The sequence below is a fragment of the Urocitellus parryii genome, chromosome 9, assembly GCF_045843805.1.
Source record: "Urocitellus parryii isolate mUroPar1 chromosome 9, mUroPar1.hap1, whole genome shotgun sequence".
Classification (NCBI taxonomy): domain Eukaryota; kingdom Metazoa; phylum Chordata; class Mammalia; order Rodentia; family Sciuridae; genus Urocitellus; species Urocitellus parryii.
In genome coordinates, this window is record NC_135539.1 from 19,598,850 (window position 1) to 19,625,111 (window position 26,262).

General features: G+C 48.1%; 1 protein-coding gene across 2 annotated transcripts in view; it reads right to left on the bottom strand.

Moving 5' to 3' along the window:
- Nucleotides 1-2,509: 2,509 nt before the first annotated feature.
- The window catches only part of Xpo6 (exportin 6), a 105,993-nt gene continuing 82,240 nt past the window's right edge, over nucleotides 2,510-26,262 (bottom strand). For both annotated transcript variants that reach the window (XM_026392070.2, XM_026392069.2), the window contains exons 14-24: nucleotides 22,937-23,029; nucleotides 17,969-18,113; nucleotides 16,144-16,290; nucleotides 15,191-15,380; nucleotides 11,248-11,403; nucleotides 10,171-10,285; nucleotides 9,821-9,992; nucleotides 8,046-8,207; nucleotides 5,932-6,030; nucleotides 5,557-5,787; nucleotides 2,510-3,093 (exon numbers count right to left, since the gene is read on the bottom strand). In XM_026392070.2, coding sequence (XP_026247855.2) covers nucleotides 2,992-3,093; nucleotides 5,557-5,787; nucleotides 5,932-6,030; nucleotides 8,046-8,207; nucleotides 9,821-9,992; nucleotides 10,171-10,285; nucleotides 11,248-11,403; nucleotides 15,191-15,380; nucleotides 16,144-16,290; nucleotides 17,969-18,113; nucleotides 22,937-23,029 — 1,612 coding nt within the window. In that variant the 3' untranslated portion in view covers nucleotides 2,510-2,991. The remainder of the gene's footprint in view (nucleotides 3,094-5,556; nucleotides 5,788-5,931; nucleotides 6,031-8,045; nucleotides 8,208-9,820; nucleotides 9,993-10,170; nucleotides 10,286-11,247; nucleotides 11,404-15,190; nucleotides 15,381-16,143; nucleotides 16,291-17,968; nucleotides 18,114-22,936; nucleotides 23,030-26,262) is intronic.

The following is a 26,262-nucleotide window of genomic DNA, read 5'->3' on the forward strand; positions in this document are numbered from 1 at the left end:
TTTCCCAATGGGAACAAAGAAAAGAAAAAGCGCATTTGTACACATACAGGGAAAGGAGAAAGGAGGACGCACCAAAATATCAGCGGCTGTTTCCTGTGGCAGAGGATTAGACGGTCATTTTTAAAGAATGTTTACAGTCTGTCATGAACATTTTATAGCTGGGAGAAAAATACTTGCTGTTTTAAAACAAAAACCTTCACCTTTCATTGCACGAGGTCAGTGGCCAGCGGTGGAGGAGAAGGATACAATTGGCGAGGATGGAGATCCCATCAGGCGGGCGCCATGGCACCGCGGAACCTGATTTCTGTTTTAGTCAGCTTTTCGCTGCTGTGACTAAAAGATCTGACCACAACAATTGTAGAGGAGAAAATGTTTTATTTGGAGGCTCGGTCCCTGGGGCTCGAGGTGAGGCAGAACACCAGGGCAGGAGTGTGGGGGAGGAAGCAGGCGGCATGGTGATCAGGAAGTGGAGACTCCCCAGACACAGGTATGTACCCAAAGCCACGCCCCCAATGCCCACCCCACCTGCCTCCAGTTACCAGTTCACCCCCATCAGGGGATCCCCTGTTTGGGTAGAGTCTCTCATAACCCATCGTCTCCCCTCTGAACCTTCTTGCACTGTCTTACACATGAGCTTCTGGGGGACACCTCACATCCAGACCGTAACACTGAGCGGCTCGGGAGGCTGGGACAGGAGGATCCCAAGATCCAGTCCAGCTTGGGCAATTTATCAAGGCCCTGTCACAAAAAATAAAAGTGGCTGGAGTATAGCCCGATGAGAGTCCCCAGGTTAAAAAAAGAAAACAGAAAAAGTTCATCAGATCTCAAGGCAGGTGGCTTTGTCTTTGGTAGATGTAAGTGACATAAACCAAAAGAGGCCAGGACGCGGGCCACAGCAGAACATGGGGCATCCTCCTCACACTCCAAGGTGACAAAAAGCAGTCCCCCTGGTTGAGAGGCCCCTGCCGTGATCTGTCTCCACCAGAGACTAATCAAAGGCTCAGCAGGGTCCATCTCCACCCTTCCCCATCCCGGAATGCAAGGACGACCTCTGGATTTGTCAGAGTCCAGTAGTTCACCTGACTCACCGGGCTTCTGAAGGCCTGCGTGGTTCAGGCCCTGTGTGGGGCACTGCCCCTGAGAACCAGATCAGCCGGGTGTGGAGGCACCCCCGTGAACCCAGCAACTCAGAAGGCTGAGCAGAAGGCTCACAAGTTCCAGGCCAGCCTGGGCAACTTAGTGAGCACCTGTCTCAAGACTTATTTGAAAAGCTGGGTATGTGGCTCAGAGGTAATCCACTCCTGGGTTCAATCCCCAACACCAAAAAAAAAAAAAAAAAAAAAAAAAGTAGAATTGGAACAGAGACCTCCCTCCGCTCTCTGCCCACACTGCCAAGAACCAGAACTCAGAGCTGGGCCCTGCCCATCAGTCCTGAACAAGACCCCCCAACACCCAAGCCTGCTCCCTCCCCTCAGCTGCTCCTTTACTGTCCCAGCTCCTGCCGGTGTTCCCTGTCCAAGAGTGGGGCCCACAGGGACAAGCCCCACCTCTCATCCCCCACCTCAAAGAGTGGAAAGCCGCCCCAGCCTCCCTAGTTCACAGGTAAGGCCTATTTATAGCCTGGGGAGAACTGGAGGCCGATGCCCCTGCAGAAGAGCAGCCAGCTCCCAAACACCCCCTTCCAGCTCTGCAGAGGGGCTGACCACAGCTGCCAGGCGCAGGGCTGCAGAGGGGCCGCGAGGCATATCTGAAGTCCCATGCGAGTGTGTGTGTGCACACACACTCACACACCTCAGGCTGGCCCAGTCTAAGGCAAAGGCTTCCCATAAAGGCCTCAGAAAGAGAAGCGTCCCCCAACTCCCTCCTGCATCCTGGCTCACCAAGGAGCCGAGGCGCAGCCACTGCCCGCCTCACTTCCAGGTGAGCAGATCCACCCAGCTCTGCCTGTCCGTCCAGTCACGCTGCGTCTTGGAGCAAGAGCCCCTGCTGATCTGTTCTGAAGGATGCAAGCAAGGACGCCGTTTCCACCCGGCTCTCACTCAGAGGGCGCGGGGCCTCACCCATGCCAAGCTGTCTTCTGGCACCCACGGCGACCTCTACACCTCCCTGCCATGCTCAGGTGAGACTTGGGTCCATTGTGGGGCCCTTTGTGGGGGAGATCCTCTTCTGGGAGGGGAAGGTCCAGGCTCGCCATGCCGTAGCTGCAGGGCCTGCGTCCTGCTCCATCACAGGCTGCCTGCTGGCCACACCCACTCCCGGCACTGAGTGCGTTTTTCCACATGGCTTAGAAGTTTAGGGTGTTTTCTAGAAGACCGTGGGACGCAGTCAGACCCCACCCCGTCATCACCCCTCTGCTGTGATTGCCAAGGGCAAAGAGGGGCTCCGGGCGTCCTTGCTGCCCACTGTGCCCCCAGCACGGCCCACTCACCTGGAGGAGCCTTGAGGAGGAACGGAATGAAGCTCTCCAAGCGGAATTTATAGAACAACATTGTAAGCTTTTATTTTCCCATTAAGCTTCTTAGTTCCTTAGTATCACAATGGAATGATGAGAAAACAAGAAAAAAAAAAAAAAAAAACCAGGAGTCTTTGCAAATCCCTGACAAAGAGCAGGGACTTCAAGGCAATCGGGCGGGCTCCACAGAGGCAGCGCCCACTCGCGGCTCTCTCCATGGCGGGCTGCGCCGGGAGGGTGGGGAGGTGGAATGGTGAGAAGGTGGCACTGTCGTAAGCTGTCCTTGGCGTTTCTGCTCGGCTGATATGCACATGATCTGCACAGCCCACCCCTGGGGGTTGCCAGGGGCTCCCTGGACTGGGACCTCCAGCCAGCGCTAAGATGGGCCCTGAATCCAGGCAGCGTGGCTCAGGGCGTGAGATTCCGGGGGATGGCCAGGCCTGTCCGGGAGACATCTGCGGCAGAAGGTGGTGGTGGTGCAGGGGGCAGCGGCCGGTGTCCCTCGGGCAGTGAGCAGGCCGCAGCGGCACACGGGGCTCCTAAAGCTTCACGGTGCCGGGGGGCAGGCTGTCGTTGCAGAGTCTGTAGTAGCGCAGGTCGTTGACCAGCCTGTGCACATTCTGGGTGAACGAGGGCAGGTCCTGGAAGGCAGGGGACAGCTGCAACTAGATGCAGGGGGCTGCGGCCCGCGCCCCCAACACCCAGGCCCCACGGCGAGAACCTACCAGCTGCTCCCACACCCGGGAGCCTCAGTAGGCCCTGGAGCTAGGCTGAAACGCATAGCCTCAAATCCTGCCTGCAGAGCACTATGGGGGAAGAAAACTCGCAGACACGGCCTGGGCCCACCACACCAGGCGCTCCTGCAGGCAAGGCTCAGCTATCAGCCCACTAAACCCTCCAGGTGACACTGCGCCACAGGCTCCGTCAGCAGGACACACGAGGAACCTTGCTTGTTACACAGACAGGAAGGGACAGGGTCCAGGTGGAGTCAGTACACCTGCTGCCAGGTCCAGGTTCTCTGGTTCTGGCACGGCTGCCGCAGGCAGGCAGTAAGCACTCAGCAACATCCAGATCCTTCCCACATAGGGCTCCAGCACTGCCGCCAGTCAAGGGTGACGGGTGGAGAGGTGCACATGGCACCCCCTAGTGACCCAGCAGGGAGCAGCAACCGCAACCTTGGGAAGCACGGGGCTATGAAGTGAGGGCCTCACAGTTGGAACCATGTCCCACTGACACCTGCTGTGCAGGCTGAAATGAGCAGCACAGTAGGCAACACAAAGCTGACACCACCCTGGCAGGTGACAGGATCAGGCTGAAGGAGCCCTGCGGCTCTCCTCACCCACCCACCCACCAGGACTTCTCCTGTTACCCCGGCTCCTCCTCCAGAGTCTGGCTCAAAGCCGGCCTCCTCCTCTGCCTGGGCTCTCCTCTTTCCTGGCCGGTCAGCCTCCTGCTCACAGCCCTCTGAGCACCCCTGGCTCACCCTGGGGCTCTGGAGCCAGAACACCCAGGTCAGGACTCTGCTCCCTGGCTCTGCAAATTCCAAATGCCGCCGCTGCCAGCTGCCCTGAGCCAGGGCCTGAGCCATCCATGAGGAGAGGGAACAGCACCTGCTCCTCAGAGACCAAGGAAGCCCCAGCCCGCAAGGGCCTGGAGTGAGCTTTGCTCTGGGCCCAGAGGGTGCTGTGCTGTCTTCTACAAAAGACGGGGTGAAGGCAGAGACTGGCGCTGGGCCTTGGAACACACGGGGAGTATACAAGCACAGAGCGTGACTCCACACCTCATCCCCAAGAAAATCAACCAAGGGATGCAGCACACAAGCACCTCATCAGAATTTTCAGTGGAACACGGAATTTGTTTCTCCACTTTTAATCGGCACCCTGGGTGCTTCTGATGAATAACTAAATTTAGAAACCACTGTGTTAGTCAAGAAGCTACTGAGTGCTGTACTCAGAAACTGGTCATTGGGATTTGGGCTCTAGGAAAAAGAAGCGGGGAATCCAACTTAGGATCCTAAGTGAACCTCAAGCTTAGGATGGAACAGGAAAGATTCAAGGAAAGGAGGATTCCAAGACAAGGGCAAACAGGACCTCAGTCTACGAGACATTTTCCCCGTGCTTATCACAGGCCAGAGTGGCAGCAGGCAGCGTCTGCCCAGCAGGGGCGTCGTGAGCCCTGGAGAGGAAGTGCACAGGCTGCTCAGCAGAGCCGAGTCAAGAGCACCAAGAGAACCAGGGGGCCTGGCACCAGGGTGACGGCATGAAGAGGCAGAGCCTGGTCAGACACGGTGGTGCACACCTGTAATCTCAGCCACTTGAGAGATCACAGGTTTGAGGTCAGCCTGGGCAACTTAGCAAGACCCTGTCTCAAAATAAAATAAAAAGAGCTTGGGATGCAGCTGAATACTTGCTTGGCATGAGGCCCTGGGCTCAAATCCCCAGTACTTCCAGAGAGAGAGAGAGAGAGAGAGAGAGAGAGAGAGAGAGAGAGACAGACAGACAGACAAAAGAGACCAGCTCCCACCCAAGGTACTGCTCAGGCAGGGACAGCCCACTGGATGTCCCTGAGGTAGAGAGCACTGGTGCTGTAAGGGGCCCTCCGTGGCCATGAAGCAAGTCAGCCCACACTGAGCTGGAGCCAATCTGGAGAGAGTCAGGCAACCTGAGTCCGTCTCTGACCCTGGGGGGCCACAGCTGCAGCCCCAAAGCACTCGTCTTCTGTCATTGAGTTTTAGCAAGAGTGACAAGTGTGTCTTCTACCACACTCCACAGTGTAGGCCCTGCTGGGGCTCATCCCCCCCAGAACCCTCTAGTCAGGGTTGTGCTCGGGTGGGGTGGGTATGCACAGACAAGCTGAGACAAGTCCCTTCTCTGAGACAAAGCAGCAGGCCTCAATGGCTGAGACTAAGAACACTGTGACAGAAGCCAAGGCCAGAGAAGTATGTCACCCAAGCACTGCTCACTCAGGCTGTTACCAAGTTGCCAGCGGGCAGAGCCCTGCCCAGAGGACCTAATGTGCCTGAGGCAGTCTGCCCCTCGCTGGGCAGGTGCCACACCTGAGGCCCACACCTGCCCTCCTTTTCGCCTGGACCTTTCTTTCCTCACCCGATCCATCTTGAAATTCCGTCCCAGCACATTTTTCTGGTTGGTATCCACACCGTCACAGCTGGTCAGGAACTCTGGAAGAAAGGCTGCAAAGAAGCCATCGAAATCGACAGAGGCCATGTTGTAAATGGCAATGCCAATCTCCTCTTGCAGAAGGTCATGGGACTTGTGAACCAGGACCTGGAGCAGCACGTTCACGAACTGGAACAGCATGGTGGTCCGGAAGATCTTCTACGGGCAGAGGCAATGGTGAGTGGGGCTGCCCTCAGGCCCCTGGGCCTGCCCCAGGTCCCACCTATCCCCCATGATGCTCCCCAGTGAGGAAGCTCAAGGACACCTGGATGAAGGGCTCTTTTGGGAGAGAGGGGCACTCACCTTGTGATACAGCTTCTGCTTGGTGTTGAGCGTCTCCAAGTAGAAGAGATTCTGTTTGAAAAGGTGGATGTCGGGCTGGAGAAAGGACTGTCCAAAAGCCTGGAAGTGAGACCATCAGGTAAGGCCTCCCAGAGCCACCCTCTGTGACAGCCACCCCATGCCAAAAAACCTGTTCCCAGGTGCGTCTCCCCACACCGATGCCAGGACGAGGCCCAGCTGGACTTCTCAGGCTTGGCTAGGTCTCCACGGTGCTCCCTGGAGTCTCCAGGCTGAAGTCTTCCCCACTGGCCTTGTCGTCTACTTCAGCCTCATCTTTCACCTTTTATAAGAAATCTCTAGAATCCCTTCATGGGACCTGACTTTAAAGCAGGAAGCCCACAGCTCTGGCCAAACCCCTCAGCAATCTGTGTGTCTCCAGTAAGCGACCAGCTCCCCCTTCCTTGGCATTCCAGGCCCCACAGGCCACGAATCCTGAGAGCTCCTCCTGATCAGCTGCATCTGCCTCAGGGCTAAGTGACCACCAGTTCTGAACTGCCCTGGAAGCTCTGGATATAAAAATTACTAGTTCAGGAACAAAATGAAGCATGCCCCCTCAAAACACCAAGTGCCTTGATCTAATAGAAAGTGACCCTGGTAGGAAGGGAGGCTGGTGGCCCACAGAAAATCTCTCTGAGTAAGTGTCACCACTTCATCATTCCACCCTGGGCTGCTGAGAGGGGGCTCCTGTAACCCCTGCTGCAGCCCTGGGACCTCCATAATGACAAGTTTCCACTGACTTATTATTTAACGTCAGGGTTACTGAGGGTGACACAGAGGCACCTCCTGAGGCTGCCGTTACAGGAGTCAGTCACCAGTACAGTCAAGACACACAGGGATTCCCACTGACCTAGAATGCTCCCTCATGCCCCGTGTAGCATCATCTCCCGCTGCCCCTGGGCCACGAGTGACACTCTGTGTCTCTGCTTCACCTTTCCCAGAATGTCCCATAATGGCTGGAACCACATGGTGCACAGCCTTTGGGGTCAGGCCTCTCCCACCTAGCACAATGTACCTGAAATCCACGCTTGTTGTTTGCACCAATAATATGTTCCTTTGTATTTCTGAGCAGTAACCTACTTTACACCTGTCCCTGTGGGTTCACCCCCTCACCGGCAGATGGACATTTGGATTGCTTCTGGGTTTTGACAATTATGAAAAAAGCCACTTCAAATAAATATGCACAGGTTTCACTTATCTTTGGCAAAACCCTTAGAAATGGCATTGCTGGGTCACACGCTACCTATGTTTAACATGTAAGAAATTGCCAAAGTGTGAGACTGTTTTCCAGAAGGGTTTTTACCAGCTCTGAGTGTGGGACCAGGCCTCAATTTTCCCAAGAAGTCTTATGAGCAAGGACAGAATTTAAGCTTGAGAGAGGCGAGAGGGGAGCAAAGTCCTGAGCACCCCAAACCCCAGCCTCAGCACAGCATGGTAGATGGAAGACCCAGCAGGCTGAGATTTTCTGTGGGTTGGGAGGTGGGCGGGAGGGAGGGAGGGAAGGAGGAAACCCCCTGCCCAGCTTCCTGCGACAAAAAGCCTATACTTAAAAAAACCTCCACTTAGATGAGGGCTTAAAACAAAAATGTTATCAAGCCTGCTGCTGTAACAGCTGCACTGACCCGAAGGTGAGGACTGATCCACGGGGGTGCATCTTTGAAAAACACAGACTGCTGGGCCCCTCCCAGAAAGACTCCCATTTTCTTCGTCCCTGCTTCTTGCACACTTGGGGCAATACTGCTCTACAGTAAAGCAAGCTGAGGTCACACGTCCAGGCTGGTCACGAATGTTGTCTCACTTACCTCAAAGCCAACCCATCACACAGGCAGTAAGAGCCCCACTCACAGGTGAAGAAACTAAGACCCCAAGATGCTACTTAACAATACAGACAGGCAGGCGGGGCTGAGCTTCAGACCCAACCTACAGGGGTTCAACGTCAGTATGCCAATGTGGTCAGGCTGGGGAAATGGGACTACGCGCCTGAGAGGCTACCCAAGAGCAGCAGTTCAGTGGGCCCAGGCGGCCCCCAGGACAATCATCTGCTCCAGGGTACGTGCTCACTGGCTCGTCCCCCTTACCTGCATGATGGCACTGAACTGGGGCTCATTCTCCATCTGCTCCTCAGCAATTCCCCTCTGCACGCTGGCCAGGACAGTGGACTTGAAGAAGTACCGCCAGTTGTGATGGAGCGTCCGGAAAAGGAGTTCAAACAGCTCAGCCTTCACATCAGGGGAAGGGCGCTGTGGGGACACACACACACAAGCTCAGCCCTTTCTTCATGCAGCTCAGGGAGCCACTCCCAGCTGGTGCCAGGGCAACACAGAAGCCTAAGAGATACCAGGTGAAGCATACAGTGTCAACAAGCCCCCTACACCATGTCACTTCCTGGGCAGAAAACTTCAAGCCCCTGGAGGTGGCAGTTCACACCAGAATGCTTGAGCACTGGAGGGCACTTGATTCAGAATGCACAGGTCAGTGCCCATGGCCCTTTCTCTGGTAGAAGAACTCAGCTTTGTACACTAGGAGAAAAGGCTACGGAGCAGAGGAACAATTAGGAATATGGATTTTCTGTTGAGAAAACAGCCAGTTTGATGTGTCTTCTCTTCCCGGTTGTGCTGTTCCCTTTCCCAGGATAAAAACACTATCCCAGCTAACCTGCTGGTCTTCCACAACCTCTGAGGCTAAAGACAGTAAGATCCTTAAAAGCAGGGCTGCTCTCCATAGAAAGAGAGTTTAAAGAGCACTCAGGAACCACAGAAAGCAGCACTACAGAGGACCCCTTGGTGGAGGCCGCAGGCTGAGCTGATTGCTCTCTGGACTCGCCTCTTCTTTCGCTGGCAGCCTGGATTCTGAGAGGAGCAGGGCGCGGGCTCAGCAGGATTTTTTAACTTAACTAAAAAAAATCTCCAAATTTACTAGAGAACATGCAAGTCACATGACTCCAGATGTCTCTGCAAAATTCATAACTATAAGGCCCAGCCTTAATTAAAATTAAACCGACACCTCGGGTCACAAGCTTCCATGGTAGAAAACCATACAGGGCTCACATGTATCTCGTGATGCGAGGCACTCACTTTGGTCTTAGTTCAGACAGTTAAAAAGGTTAGTTCTTAGTTACATAACTATTTCCAGAAAGCTCGAGTTACAGCTATACTGACCCTGGACCTTGTCATGCTAAGGGCTTGTTTTCCAAGGACCAAGTGCTTTCTTCTAACAGTGACAGGTTTGTTTGGTCCCAAGAGTTGCCTTGCATCCTTGAGACCAAGAATGCTTTTAAATGGAAAGGTAAATCTGTCATGTTGGCTGTAGAAAACCACACAGCCCCCGACTTTACAAACTGACCCTCCTTACCAACCAACCAATCTTGTGATGACTGGCCTCCTAGGCTTATCCTAGACTTTCTAACTAACTTGACCAATTTAATAAGATCGTGTCAGCTGAAGGCATTCTTTCTTGGGAAAAACAAAAACAATTTTACAAGAATATTAAAACAGGGCGGGGGTTGTGGCTCAATGGTATAGCGCTCGCCTAGCATGTGCGAGACCCTGGGTTCGATCCTCAGCACCATGTAAAAATAAACAAACAAATAAATAATAGATATTGTGTCCAGCTAAAAAATAAATATTAAAAAAAAAAGAAGGGATGGGGTTGTGGCTCAGCAGTAGAGCACTGGCCTCACATGTGCGGGGCCCTGGGTTCGATCCTCAGCACCACATAAAAATAAATAAACGAAATAGAGGTAAAAATACATAAATAAATAAATAATTTTTTAAAAACAGTATTAAAACAACTAACAAATGCACTTTAGAATACAAGGTGTTTATTGAAACTTCATTCCCTCGGCCCTGCGTACCTCGGCAATGATGGGGTACACCTGCTCCATGCACAGGGCGATGATGCTGGGGAGGAAGGGCTTGAACACCTGGCCCGGCTCCTGCACCACCACCTGTAGGATCTTCAGGAACTTCTCCACCACCCGGCAGCCAGTGCTGCCTTCGTGGAGGATGCTCTCCGCCAGCTGTTCTCTGCAGACAAGACACAGCCACACGACAACTAAAGAACTCTATCTACAGAGCACATGAAAACCAATGCTTGTGGCCAATGAAGAAAGGGAACAGAGATCCATACTTTGTAGCCCGGTCCCCCTACTTCTCACTTGAACCTGAAAAGCCTGAAAGCCTGGGCGGCGGTGTGCGTGGTTACCTGGTAAACATGTTGAGGAAAGTCTGTATGATCTGTTCAGTGAAAGGCACGCCCATCTGTACTCTAAGGCCTCGAAACAGAGTGAGGAAGAAGCTCAGCATCTCATCAGTCACATCTAAATAAAAGGACAGAACACGTGGTCAAAGCTCCACACACGGGGCAAACAGCCCTCAGCTTGATTTCTTTTGCAAACTGCACTGTCATCTCTCTCTAATACTTCCTGCTGGAAAAAATTTCCCCAGTACCATCAGAGCCAATGATGGAAAGTGGAAAATGGTTTAGGACCTGCTGAGAAAACAACTCTGGTCCAGGGAACCTCTGCCTGATGGTTCACAACAGGAAATGGAGGTCAACTGAAAGCCTCACTCAGGGCCTAGCATCCAGCCACGGTCAAAATTTTCTTTGCAGATGGATCATTTGGGGCTCACACTGATGGAACTGTTCACAGCCACAGCCACTGCTCTCTCTGACCAAGAATCTCTGCAGCTGGGTCAGGGGTTGAGTGGCTGAAGTGGATAATGAGGGTGGACCAGGCTGCATGGCCCTGTTCCATCAAATGAATTAACTGCAGAAAACACTGGTCACAGTTGGTGTGGTTCCTCCTCCAGACCTCAGCAACCGTCTGGCTCTTACTGCACATGCTCAGCTTGCAAGAAGCAAGTGAACACATGCTGACTGAGAAGAACCCACACTTCTCTCACAAGACTGGCAAGTCCACTCTAAATGCTCTCAGGAGAGCCAGACAAGTACACCCAGAGAGCTGAAAAGCCTGTCACATACGCAGGCTGCATAAATGAAAGCTCTCTTGCTTCCTGTGTGAAGCCCCTGACCCTCTCACCCATCTGTCTTCCCCGCTGAGGGAACACAAGGACTAGGAAGGGGGCTGCAAGTGACTCGCTGCCACGTGACAAGTGCCAGGGGCCACACTCTCCAAAGAAACAGCACTGCCCTCTGCCTTCCACACCCCAGTGTTCCTCCAGAGCGTGCCAAGGCCTGCACTGCGCCATCCTGGCGCGCTCAGGAGATCTAAGCAGACCTGGTTAGATGCCCACGGAAGGCCTCCGGGCCAGCTCCTACCTGACTGGTGGATAAAAGCTGGGAAGAGGGCCAGGGAGACCTGAACAGACTCCTGCAGCGACTGGTAGCAGATCTGCCGGGACTTGGTGGACTCCCCGGAGATGTTCTCCACAATATCTTCTAAGACACTCAGTGTCTGGTGGATAATCACTTTGGCTGCAAATCAAGAGTAAGGTGCAGGCTATAAGTTATCTGAGAATAAAGCACAGACGAGGGAACACAGAGGGAGGGAAAGACACCTGCCACGGAGTCAGGAAGACGGCCACACTCAAGTTTGGCTGAACAGTTTCCCTCGATTCCTTTACATCTTCTCCTCTCTCACCGTATCCCACCTTTTTACTGCCAAGACTCCAGGCATCTGCTTGTACAGGCTGTGCCTCTACCTACCAGCAACAAGTTCACAGAGAAGAAAAAATGACCCGTACTTCCAAGTTAGGTGACATGGACTTAATCAAAACTATAAGGCGCTGAGAAGACTGGTGAGAAAATAAGTGTCAGAAGGTAATTACCCACACACCACAAAGGACACATGCAGATCAAACCTTCTCCTTCAACTACAGATGCTCCCTGGTCTGCCAACCCACACTCATACCCTGCCGTGCAGTGCAGTGATGCTGGATTCAGAAATAGAATGCCCAATCAATCCTTGGCCTAGTAGGCCTGTAGGCTGATAATATATAATTATTATTATATGTAATCAGCAATATACAACCCTACAGTACCCTGTTGTACGAGTTAACATCAATGTTTCACAAAGCACAAGGAAAAATGAAGGTGGTAGACAGCCAACAGGCAGGCGGTCAGAGAGCCCTGGAGAGAAAACCCAGAGGTCAGAAAATAGCTCTGAGCCTTGGGCAGGATCCTCCTCAGTACACGAGGGAGAGCCCACAGACCCCCCCGCCCTTTGCAGTGCTACAAGGACAGGACACTGGTTCTGAATAATTCTAGCAAGGTACCTGGAACCTAAGAAGGTCCAGGACAGGAAGGTCCTCAGCATGCGTGGAGACCCCCAGGGCTCAGCACAGGCCGGGAAGACTCAACCTCCAGGCTGAACCAGAACTAGGCTGAGAGCCTTCCTGACCCGAAAAGCTCCCCAGTCCAAGCTGAAGTCACTTCCAGGGCAGGGTATGGCAGAAAGAAGATGTGATCAGTGACTGCAAGGAACTGGGTCTGACCCTGAACTGTGCGAGAAGTTGTCTTATTTTCCTCATTTGAAATCACGGGTGGCTCATATCACCTGACCTGCACGACTGACGGTGGAAGAAGACGGGCTCACAACAGGCCCTGTCCTCTAAGACCCGGGGTGGTGACTGGAAAGTAAAGGCAAGGCATGACCAGGCTGAAATGAGCCCCCACAATGGCGGCAAGCACGGGACACCCACCCAGCCAGGGCCCCACACACAGGGCAGGTATTTCCCCAAGAGGAACACGGCCCTGGGGAAGCAGTTTAGGCAGAAAAACCAACAATCAAGAGACAAAAATCTGACCTCTGACTTAAGAAAATTAAAACAAAGACCAAAGTTTATTTGGCAAAATTGTAAAAGTCAGAAATTGAAAGCATAGTAAGTACATAATAATTAGAATGGTACTTCTATGGGGACAGGATATTATAAACCCTTCTAAACCAGGTTCCCAAGGAGGCTACAGAGCCACATGGCAGAGTCCAGCCTCTGAGCTGCTCAGCCAGGTGGGACCCCTGACCCACCACATTCCCTGGGGTTCTAAGCAACTTACACCTGCCAGGCCTCGGAGGGAGGTACCTCTCCAAGGACAGACTGGCAGCCACCGGAAAACTGACAAAAGTGATGCAACAGGAAGTGCACATGACAGTATCAAACTCACTGGGAACAATCAGATAAAACAAGATTCAGAACATTCTACAAGAGAACAAGTGTGGACTCTTCAAAATGCCAATGTCACGGAAGTCAAAAAAGGGGGACGCTTTTCTATATTGAAGGAGATGAAGGAGACAAGACAACCAAATATAATGCACAATCCCAGACTTTTACAAAGCAACAAAGACATTTTGATACCAACTGTGGGAGTTTTCAATGTGGTCTCAATGCTACGTGACACTGTGACAATGGTTACCATCCTGGCTGTGCTGATGGAGTGTGGGTTATGGAAGACTGGGTTACATAAAGGTTCTAATTAGGTTCCATATAGTTTCCATATAAAGATCGGGCATTCAAGCACCTATGTGGCAAAACATTAGTAGCTGGTGAATCTGGGTGAAAGACATATATTTGTTCATTTTCTTATTCTTTCAACTACTCTGTAGGTTTGAAATTTTTTCAAAATATAAAGTTGAAAGAAAACCTTCAAATCTTCATTTCATTGCTCTGGAATCAGGATGTAAGAGCCACCTCACAGGGTCACACAAGACTGAACGAGAAACTCTGTGCACCGAGTTTCCCGCTCGGCACTGGCACACTCAGAACCACGGACAGGGTTTCCAACCATGTTCCCCGGGGGAAAGAGATGCTCCTCTGTCCCTAGCACTGGCTTTGAGGGTACGGCAGGACCGCACACAGCTGGCTCAGACTGATGTGGTGTGAATGGAAGTGACACGTGTGGCTCTCAGGCAGGATCTCTGGGAATGCTCCACCCCTCACCACGTGCCCTTCCCAGTGTGAGCACAGACTGAAGGGGAGGCTCATGAGCCTGGAGCTTGAGTGGCCTCCTGGGCTTTGTGACCCAGGCCAGATGTGAGCAGAACTATTTTCCCCTCACAAGAAGCCACTAAGTCGCTGGGATTGTTTGTTACTACATAGCACAATCTAGCCTGTGCTATGACAGGACGACCACATAAAAGAGAGAGAGAAAAGAAGACGGTTAACCCTCATAAAACATGATTCCTCCACAGTGCCATGTGCCCTCCGAGGCAAGCTATTTAACCTTCCTGGACCTTGGTTTCCTCATGGATGAAATCAGGATAATAGCACCCAACTCACAGCTAATATGAACATGAAATGAATGTTTAAAAAAATACTTAGATCCCAAATCAGAAATATCAGACTTAGAAGACTGACGCTGAAAATATCAGAGATTTGATGATGGGCATAAAATCATGGAGGCGAGAGCTTCGTACACGGTATGCCCTCGATGATCAGCTGCTCTCACCCAACCATGTCACTACAAATATACTTAAAAGTAGAAAAAGGAAGCTAAACACAGCATGGTTAAATGGCTTCTTTCTAAAATATTAGAACTGGTAAGATTTAAAGAATTTCCTTCTTTATACTATCCTACTATTTTTGAGCAAACATATATTGACTTGTTTATAAAACACTATTTTTAAATAGAATGCAAAGTATTAATACTAGTTGACATTTCATAAACCACTGTTGACATTTCATAAATGACACCCTTATTATTTTCTTCTTGTAAAAACAGACTGTAATTTAGAATTATTTCTATAATATTTGTTATTTCAGGAAGATTTTTCAGGGAAACCTGTCACCTTTTATTTAAACTACAGCTCTCCTAATTCATTTTTTTTTAAACAACCAAACTTCAAGTACCACTTGTGAAAAAACCTCTTCCAAAACCTCTGAAGTAGTTGTATTTGGGAAAGATTCAAACTAATCTCACAAGGCAGTTCTTAAGTTCATTTTCCCAGTAGAGGGGAACGGCTTTCTTTGCTTACACAGTCTCTGAAATGGATCAATAATCTTGGTGGTATTTATTGACGGTATCATCAAGGGTCTTCCGTGGATGTCTTCCTAGGGTCTCCAATGTTTTTCACATTTTAATTAAGAGAAGGGGCAGCCTGCACTCAGGAAATATGTCCAGCTGCTGTGTTACGTGGGCTCTGTGGGTGAGCTGGACCCACCCCCACAGTGGACTCAGCAGTGACTGTGGACATGCTCATCTGCCACAAGGGAAAGCGATGCCTGCCTTGCTGTCTTCCTTGTGCTCTCCCAATCCAGGGGTCACTTACTGTCATCCAGTGGCATCTTTCTCTGGGGGGCGACGGCATTGGGTTTCAGGTTGCGATAGTCCCGAGACAGTGCAGAGATGAGACTGGCGTGGTTGACGGAGCGCACAGGCCACTGCTGCTCGCTCTCAGGAAGGTTGGGCCATGGGAGCAGTAAGATATTGGAGAGCGCTCGGCACACCAGCACCTGGGCCTGCAAGAGACCCAAAGGCACCGTGAGGTCAGAGACCAGAGTAGACGGCCATGCCTGACCGAGCTTTTAGAAGCCTACCTTAGAGCTTAGTTACCAGGCTCCTTTTTTCATAACTTAAGTGCAGTCTGCAGTCCACCTCCAAGGTAACCCAGGCAGGGAAAAGAAAGGCAGAAATAACCCTCCATGTCAGTCCAGCAGCCCCCAGGGCCGCCCTCAAGAATCCTTACTGGTGCTCACACTTCCCCTCCAACCCGGCACCTGGGCATTACAGAGGGAAAAGTCCCACTGAGGACACAGCATCTAGCCAGGACTTTGGCAGCTCCTTCTGACAGTCCTGGAGAAGCCACTTAGAACAGGGCTGCGAGGGGACTCAGCAGCAGGAGCGCATGTGCACACACTCTATCTTACCTGCCCCACCCCATTCCACTTCTTTTTCTAGAGAATCACTTGCCTGGAGCTTCTCAACCCACAAACAACGCAAACCAGAATGTTTTGAACTAAAAAGTACAGAGAGGATTCTCATGACATTGGCCAAATCATGAGACTTCAGAGCAGCAAGACCTCTCTGCATGTCGGGAAGACATTTCCACACCTGCACTGGCACTCAGTTGGCCTCAGAAAGGGAAGGAGATGAACCCCTGAAGTGTGCCAGTGTTGGCATGGCCTGTAAGCCGAGAGCGCACACAAAGCCTGCCTCTTCTTCCTCTGCTTCCCTGGATCTGAGCCACATGTCGTGGGGACCCCAGGGTGTCCTGGGTCTCACCTTATCAACAAGTCGCTGGGCAGAGGCATCCGTGATCCTGTTGAACACCTTCTGCACTGCAGGAATGCTGATCAGAAAGACAGGCCGCACAGTGGTGGCTAGTGAGACCAGTAAGTGGCACGCAGAAAGCAGCAGCTTATCTTGGACCTGGAGAAGGAGAGAACATGTGAGTGCACCACATGTCCTAGGTGACTAGTATTTGAGGCAGCCACAAACTGAACTCAGTTCTTGGCTGCCAAATCATACCAACAAGGCTCTATCTCCAGAATTCTTCCCAAGATAACTATCAGCAACAAGGTTCCTTCTTCTTTGCCACCTCCATAGCTCCTGCCCTCGAGCCAGTATTAATTCTTCCAGACTCTTCTTCACTGTAACTGGTATCTCTGAACTCAATCAATTCTTAAATTCTTAGCTCAAGAATCTACAGTGGATCCCTGAGAGCTGTCACATCACAAGGCACACTCCCTGGTATGGCATCTAAGTCTTCCCACTTCAAACAATGTGGGATTCCTCAGCTCACTCCCCTGGCTCCCACCAAGCCAAGACTTCCCTCAGCCCTTCCTGTCTGTGCTTCATCAATCAACTCATCTCACCCGCTGCTTTGACCTCCACATACCTATCAAAAACTGGGTGTAGGTATCACTGTCACTTTCAAATTAGCAAAAGAGAAAACCTGGGAGTGGGGGGGTTAGGGATTGAACCTGGGGCCTTATGCATGTTATGAACATGTCCTGCCACTGACCTATACGCCTAGCCCTAAGAAAACTTTTTATAGATAGGACCTAATGCTGGTAAGACTGTGATGGCCACAGCACACCAGAGTCAAGGCACGCAGAATTATTTAGGAAAGAAATATCACTATAATTTCTAAGAACCACAAAATATTCTAACTTTTAACACTATGATCTCTACTTATCTAAGGAAATGATCTAAAAGGATAAAGCTACATTCATGAATGCATGCATCTCAGAATTATCTATTTTTTTTTTTTTCTTTTAAATGGAGGCAGCCATAAAGTCCAGCAACAGTCAGGTCAACTATGAAATACACTCCTAAGGGGATTTTACAGCTCTTTTACAAATTATAAACACACACAAATTTATAGAAAAAATACATTATTATTATTAAAACAATACATTGTTAAAAGTGGTACAAAATGCTATGCATGATTAAAATTACATTAAAAAATTAAGAAATGTAAGCATCTGTATAGTCTAGTAACAAACTGGAAGTCTTCTTGGAGGACAAACTTCCTCCAGACATAACATCTAACTCAGTAATCCCACTTATGGGAAACCACACCCACTAATGTATACAGAAAAATGGACCATAAGGAGAGTCCTTTCATCAACAGAAAATCATAATAAATCCCACAAAAGAAAGCACTGGCCAATGTGAAAAACTGCAGTTGTTCTATGCCTATTTTTTTAAAAAAGCAGGGGCCATCTCCAGTTACCTACAAACTTTTACTTATGAATGTAAAATAGAAAAAAGTCTAGAATAATATACAACCTGCAGCTGACTGTGCTGCCCCTGGGAAGAAAGTGTTTTAAGGAAGGGATTAAAGAAGGCAAAATTTCTTACTCTGTGAACATGAACAATACGTTACTTTTTCACAATGAGAATGCGTCATGTGGGACTAAAAGAATTAAAATTTACCTGCATTACCTGGGTGCACGTGGACTACTACTATGAAGGACACGAGCTAGCCGTTAAATCAGAATTATCCGTTGAACTTTGTTTAATATTTTGATTTTGTAGTAAACAAATCATAGACAGAAGGACAGAGAATTAGATAAAAGGCGTGGTCTTCACTATTTCAAACCTTGGTGTTGATCAGGGGTGTGATGGCATCCATGGTGGTAGAGACGAGTGTCACAAACTGCTGCGTGTTCTGCCGATGGGCTTCGCTGCAGTACTGTGCTAACCAGTGGGAGTAGGCCTGGAGAGCAGCCAGGGACTGAGCATGCCTGCGAAAAGGAAAGAAGACGCGGTCCAGAGGGTCAGGTGACCATTCATAAAACTTGTTCCCACAGGAGATAAGAATTCAACCTGATAGCTGGGCATAATGGTGCCCACCTGAAATCCCAGCTACCTAGGAAGTCAAGGCAGGAGGATCACAGGTTCACAGTCAGCCTCAGAAACTTTAGACCCTGTCCCAAATAAAAAGGACTGGGGATGTAGCTCCATGGTGAAGTGCCCCTGGGCTCAAAAACATCAGTACCCAAAAAACAAAAACTACCCACTGTGCTGGCTGTCCCTGGACATGGCAACAACATGGAAACCATTTACCTGCTCACAGAGGACCTATTAGTGATAACGAACATCCATAGCTGTAGCCTAAGATTCAGGTAAATACTAGGTATTGCAGTTTTATAAATAAAGCTTTGACCTAAGATCCCAAAGCTTAAGTTTCCATCACACCACACATCTGGCTAGAGAATAACTGAGGCAGCAAAGACTCTGGTTTTGCAAAGGATGAACTGCATCTGACATATGATAAAATATACATCACAAAAGCTCATAATTCTTCCAAGATAACACCAGACCATGCAATACACCTAAGTGTAACCTCTCCTCTTCCTGTTAAGAACTATAGAGTACTCTGTGTAAGGTGATACTTTTGAGATGACCTAATTTTAAAAGATCGATCAACATGGAATAATTTACTATCACCCTTATTTCTTCTGGATGACCCAATGGCCTGGTCTCACGTCAGCCCCACACGTCCTTCTCACACGTTCTCAACACTTGCCCCGTGCTTCCCCACTCACTGATGAACAGGATTCTCCAGGATCGCCCCGCCCCAGACTTGGACCGTTTCTCCAAGGAGCTCTGGCTCTTATGCTGGAGACACTACTTTAAAAATGGAGATGGGGGTAGGCATGACAGGTGCACTGCTGAGGGATGTCACAGTTTCTGGAACCTCTCAGTAGACATAGGACAAAGGTAGACATATGATTAGGGGAGCTATTCTAGATTATCTGGGGCAAATTTAATGTGTAGTTCACAATTAGCTAGATCTTCAATCCAAAAAATTATATATACATAAAGGACAAATGGGGAAATGGGAATCTGGACTATCAAATTATATTACTATATTCATTAAATTTATTAATTTATTAAGTGCTGACAATGATATTATGATTATGTAGAAGAATGACCTTATTCCTAGGAAACACACGCTAAAGGATTTGTGGGTGAAGTGACATGTTATCTACAATTTATTTTTAAATGGCTCAGAAAAAAAAAAAATGAGGGCATCTATTCTGTTTTTACATATTCTATAGGTTTGAACTTTATCAAAATAGGAAGAAAAGGTTCATTATATATATATATATATATATATGCATGCCAATCAAGAGTTTGAAATTCAGAGAGACCAGGCAGTTATTTTGTATTTTATATTCAGAATCCATTGATCATTTTACCTGAGTGCTAAGCATCAAAACTAAATAGGAAGGACATCAAAGTCAGTTTTTGAAACCCAAGAATCTCAGTCAGTCTACCACACTTGGAGCGTCTTACGGCTGAAAAAGGCGAGGTGGTGGGGGTGCTCTCAAACTTCCTGAAACTGTAAGCTGGGGAGTTCATGAGCAAATTGGTGTCTCACCCAGAGGATGCATCACAGCTTTCTCTAATTCTCAAAGTAGAAAGTAATAACTAAGGGAAAAAGTTAAAGACCACAGTATATAGATTCTTCTTAAAGTTCACTTGTTTAATGTGCAGCTCAAGAATGCTCTACAACAGGAATAGCAGCCTTCTCTCTCTGTAAATACAGTGCACGTGTCTTAGGCTTTGCAGGCCAGACTGTCGCAACTATTCAACTCTGCTGCGTGTGAAACAGCCACAGGTGATATGCAAATGACAGGGCAAGGGCCTGTTCCAATAAAACTCCTGTTAAATTAAAAAAAAAAAAAAAAAATTCCAGGAGGCCATTGTTTTGTGCTAAGCTCCTGCACTAGTCCAACAGCCCAGGCTAAAAACCATACTGCAGTCACTCAAGCTCAAGTTCCACACCACCAGGCTGAAACTAAGCTATTTACTCTGCCAGTCCTAGAATTCAGGATTAGACAGAACAGCCAAATTCCCCAAACAAGTCAGTTTCAAATGGCATGAAAATGAAGTCCCTCTGACTTAATCTTTACACAAAAAGGCAATCTGAAGTGAACCAGTTATATTTCTATTGTTCTGTGTTCTTGTCCCAGCTTTACAGGGAAGGTAACTTTGAAATGACCAATCCCCTTTTTGTTTTTTGTTTCTGTTTTCTTTAATCCTTTCTATATCTACTAAACCAATGTTCTCTCTTTGTTCTCCCTTAAACAAAGATGCTCTTGTTGTTCTAATGGATAAACCCAAAGCACTATCCTAGAAAGGTACAGGAGAATACTTGGGGAACACATTCCCTCAGGGATTCTGATTTGGTAGGATGGTGTAGGCATTTGTTTGATATTTGCATATTAAACTTCAGATTATTTTGAAACAAGACATCCAGGAACGGTCACATGAGGAGGAGGGTCTCTTGCTTAACTCCCTGGAACGATTATTCTATTTTATGGAATTAAGTATGGCCTGATTCCAGAATCCAAAAAAGGCAATTAAGATATTTAACTTGTTGTCATTCTGTCCTCGGAAACTATTTACAGAAACAAGCCGGGGGACAGCTGTGGTACTCTACTCTAGTGTGAGCCACTTGATCAGGACAGACTCTGGGATAGGACCCACCTCAGCCCCGGCCCTCTATCCCGACCATGTCACTCTCTTAATGGCTTCCCATGTGTACAGTCCTCAAAGTGTGGTCCTAAGAATTTGAGGGTACAGAGAAATAAAGATGAACTGAATCTAAAGAGAGAAGTGCCCTTAAACCTTTGGAATGCAAAACAAGCAGGTCCTGAGTGAGCCAGCCAGTGTCCTCAGCCCTCCTTGTCTGCAGAAAGTAGCACCAGGAAGCAAGGACAACAGCTAAAGCCAGGGAAATCAACAGAACCTGACCTCAGTCCAGCCCTAGCCACTGTCTCATTGTAAGTGTTAACACCCCAGACCCAGGGGTGGCCTCACACTCTGAAGAGCCTGTGCTCTCTTCCTTCAAGGTATAAACCTTGATTTCCTAAATAAATCTGTGTGGCTTGGTATCTTTGTGTGCTCAGATTCTTTTCCTTCATGTGGGTCAAGGAATCTGTCATTCTGAGTTGACGTTCCCTTCTCCAGGACTTCCTTGGGCCCTCCTCCTCTTATAACAGTCCCTGGATGTCTTGTTTCAAAACAATCTGAAGTTCTTGTTTAATATGCAAATATCAAATAAATGCCTACACCATCCTACCCAAATCAGAATCGCTGAAGAAGTGTGTTCCCCTAGTATTCTCCTGTACCTTTCTAGGATATTATGATACATGTGTTTTGGTTAAAAGAGCATCTTTGTTTAAAAATATTTGGCCTTTCAGCCAGGCACAGTGGTGCACAAGTGTAATTCAAATAGCTCAGGAGGCTGAGGCAGGAGGAGCAAGTTCAAAGCCAGCCTCAGCAATAGTGAGGCACTAAGCAACTCAGTGAGACCCTGTCTCTAAATAAAATACAAAATAGGGCTGGGGATGGGGCTCAGTGGTTGAGTGCCCCTGAATTCAATCCCTGGCACCAAAACAAACATCGACAACAACAACAACAACAACAAAATATTTGGCCTTTTGTCCTGGGTTCCTCCAGTCCCTTCCAAGTAGTGAAATACAATCTCCTGTTATTGGTAACAAGCCCTCTCAACACCCCTGAGCAAATGTTAAAATAAGGGGATTTCTGGAAAATCCCTAGATGGGCACAGGATGGAACCTAGCTGTCAGGGGAACCTTTTGCTCAGAGGGTTGAAGCTCTGAGTCTCACCCCTAAGCTTTGGGGGGGAAGAAGGGAGTGGGGGTCACTCTGATGATTCAGTCACATACTTACACCTCCTAATGAGGTTCCCATAAAAACCCAAAAGCACTGGGTAGAGGCTCTGCCAGCTTCTAGAGAACCAAACGCCTGAGGGCTGGAGGCTCCTGCAGGGCAGCTGTGCTCTTCCCCATCCACCCCGCCCCCCTCTCATCCGGGGTTCCTGGGTCTATTTTGTAATACCCTGTACAAACAAGTAAACCAGCAGCCTAAGGGTTTCCCTGAGTTCTGATCAACTCTAGGCAAATTCTGCAAACCAGAAGAGGTTGGGGCAACCTCAACCTGTTGCCAATTGGGCAGAAGCACAGGGAAACAACCTGGAGCTTGTCTCTAGCATTGGAAAGAAGGACACGGAGGGGACAGAACTGGGAACTGAGTATGACCTGTAGGATCTGACACTATTTCCAGGAGGTGTCAGACTAAATTAAATTATGAGGACAGCCAGCTGGTCTCTGCTGCTTGTGAATGGGGAGATACACCCACCCCACCCCTCATCTGGCCTCAGAAGCATCTTGGGAATTAAAACTGCTGTTTTTTTCCCACACATCTCGGTTTCGGTGAATAGGCTCTGGGCAGGCTGATATTCATGGCATTTAAGGAGCTCCCGTGTCAGTCCTGCGGACCCTCCCAGCCTCTCCTGCCACACAGTACTCACAGCCCCTTCACCACAGCTCTCAGCTGCCTGATGGGGAGTCCCCCTGCCCCAGCCACTCCTGCCCACCCCTCCTGTCCCCAAAACCCAACAATCCTTCCTCCAAAGTTCAAAGTCACTCCCCCCTTCTTGTAGCAGCTCCTACTCTTCCTATTTTCTATAAAATGATCTGGGGGTAAACAGTGCTTCCTGAGAAGGCAAAACCCCAAACTCCATACTTACACATCAATGAGGTCGGGCTTCAGCACCGATGGCACAGCAGTTTCAATGTTGTACAGTTTTATCTGAGATCCGTACAGAGTGACCTTGACCAACCTGTTGGCAAAGAGGCAGGTTAAGAAAGAACATTCAGCTTAGGAACTAAAGTGACAAAATTAACAAGTATCAACAAGGAGAAGCCCCAGGACATACTTTTCTTCCCCATACCAAAAAGAAAAAGAAAAAGAAAGGAAGAAGAGAGGGAAGGAGGCAGGGAGGGAGGGAAGGAGGGAGAGAATACATTATCATCAGACCTTCATTTTTTTCCCCAAAGAAAATAATCTGTGATGTACATAAATATTTATATAACAAGCATTATCTACATTACTTAAAAGCAAAATAAATATCCAACACAAAGTATGTAATACAATATTCAATAAAAACCATGCTAGAGGTATATTTAATGACAAATGTTCAAGGTATTCAAAACGTGAAAAGGCTCTTATGTACACACACAGAGAAAATGTCCTAACTTTTCAAATGTGTATCTGTTAAGGAAAAAAAGCCATCAGAATGTGCTCTTGGTATCACTTGCTCTTAGGGGTAGGACGGAATAGGTAGAGTATGGATGATTACTCCCCCTCTATTTTTCTTTATTTCTATAATGAATTAGCAATGCTTTTATAAATGAGAATAAAAAAAATTTTAAAAAGCAGACTTGTTCTACTGAAAATTTATCTAAATAGGTTGACAAAGACCTTTTTATAAAATTTGTAATGTTAAAACCAACTTAAATTTGACTTAAAACTTTGTCTGACTATAGTGCTGAGGATGGAACCCAGGGCCACTGCATACACTAGACAAGTGCTCTCCTGCCGCACCACACTCCCCGTTTTGTTTTTATATTTTAAAATGGTGGCTTTAATGGCAATATAATTATATCTCAACAAACATATATGCCTTTTTTGTTGTGATATACTCATTGGTACCTTGTTTTTCTCCTGCGAGCATCTGAAAACTCTGTCCACATCAGTACACAGAGATGTTCATCACTCTTTCCTTTTGTTCCTACTTTCGTGTATTTATATGACATTAAACTATTTTCAATATTTTTTGCTCTAAGTAATGCCAGGGTGAATATCTGTGCATGTCTGAGTCACTGCAAACTCCCATTCTTGTAAAATTACTTTTAAAAGAAAATGTATCAGATGGAATTACATGTAACAAAGAAAATGCAGCAAAATGTCCACTGCAGAATCAGGAGGGCGGTAGTGATATAGGTATTCCCCATACAATTCTCTCAACTTTTCTGAAGGGTTGAAAATGTTTATAATAAAACATTGGAGGACAGAGAGAGGGGGAAGCAAATGTTTTTAGGGTAAACAGAGGTCAAGTGAGCCCAGGATTGCTCAAGAGCTCACTGTATACAAATGAGCATTAAATACAGTAACCAACAGCCAGCTCCATTGGGAAAGTGCCTCTCTCCCCAAAGAGGAATCCCACAGCTGCTGAGGCCCTAGGCTACTCTGCATGGAAACCTGGGCACAGGGCCATCAACTGGGGAAGTGCTACAACGCCAGCTGCCTAGTCCCACCCTCAGGCAGATTCTGCAGATGTGAAGAGGGTCTGGAAATCGGCATCTCCACAAAGCGGCCAGGACTGATGCATGAAGGCCCACACCCTGGAAAACATTCCTGTCTGATGGGAGAAAATGCAGGACTTCATTCAAACAGAAAACCACAAACTTCAGGGCCAGAGAGCATTCAAAAAGGGCACTTCCAGGGAGTCCAGAAAGTGAGGGTGAAGAGCCACATTCTTCATTTGAAGCCCAAGAAAGTGTTGGCAATAACCAAGAATCAAAACTTACCTCTCAGTAAGCACCTACAATGTCATACTGCACTATGTGCACCTACTATTTCTCCTGTTCCACACTAAAAATGGACTTCTAAACGTGTCCCTCTTAACACATCTATATTTCACAGTTTTCACATTAGGTTTGTTCTATGTGACTTACAAGTGAAAACACTGCTAATCACACTAAGTAGTAAGATTATGTGGCCACAGGAGAGCCTTCCCTCACACTTTGTTCTATTTAAAGACAAAACAGTAAGCATCTCTACGCAGTGCAGAAAGATGTATAAACAAGAACTTACAAAATAATAGCTTGGGATCTCTGCCAATCATCTCACTACATAGTTGACTGACAGACATTTTGATATTGCTTACAGAGTAATTCAAACAACCCGTCTCATCCCTGCTAAACATCAGTGGGAATGGGCCTCATACAGGATGAAGAAGACAGACAATTGTGGAAGAGGAAAGGCTGTCATCTGAACTCAGGAACTCAGGAAGCTCATTAAAATTCCCTCTTATAAACCACGTGGACTAAGATATTTGCCAACTCTTGAGCCCCAATTTACTCACCAATAAAATGGCCTGATCTCTCAAAGTGTAGAATGAAAAAAAAATATATTTTGAAAATGTCCTTCTATTGGATGCTGCTTTTATTATTATATTATCAATATTTATTATTTATTTAGTACTAGGGATGGACTAAACTTAGGGGTATTTTACTACTTGGCTACATCCCCAGTCCTTCTTTTTGAGACAGGATCAAGTTGCTGCAGGTCTCACTAAATTGCTGAGGCTGGCCTCAAACTTATGATCCTCCTGCATCAGCCTCCTCAGTTGCTGGGATTACAGGCACAAGCTATCACGACCAGCCTTTTATAAATTAATATCAATCTGCCTTTTAAGGGATTTAAAATTCTTAGTTATCTTTGCTTTTAAGCTAAGATTTAACAGTTAAAAATATGGTGCACATGTAATTAAGCTCTTTGAGCTTGGTTTCCCTGTGTCTTACAGCAATAAGGATACTGTACCAAGGAAAGCAGCAGGTGCCTGGGCGTCAGCCTGGAGCCACATCCACTAGGTGGATCTAATCAATTCACTAGCTAGTCTGGAATGATCCAATCCCCTCTTACGTACAGCTGGCTTTTTAGCGTCCAGTGTGTATAGAGGACTGGTAGAATAAAATGCAGCTGGGAACATTTCTTCAAGGGACCTCAGGGGAAGCAGTTATAAAGATGCCTGTTGGTGAAAGGCTGAGACCAGCTCTCAGGCCAGGCCTCGGAGTCACCCAGCTTTAACTCCGTAGGACCCCGATGGGACAAGACTGACCAGGAAGAGCCCCATAGCTTTCATATCTGGCTATTAGGATTGTGACGCTGTCCCCTTAATGTGGCTTGCTCCTATGAGAAAAGTCATGGGGACTGACCTGCTCTGGTTCCTTCTGAGTTCGACCCCGTCTCCATAGCTACACCTAAGACAGCAGTGGAAACATGGGCCAG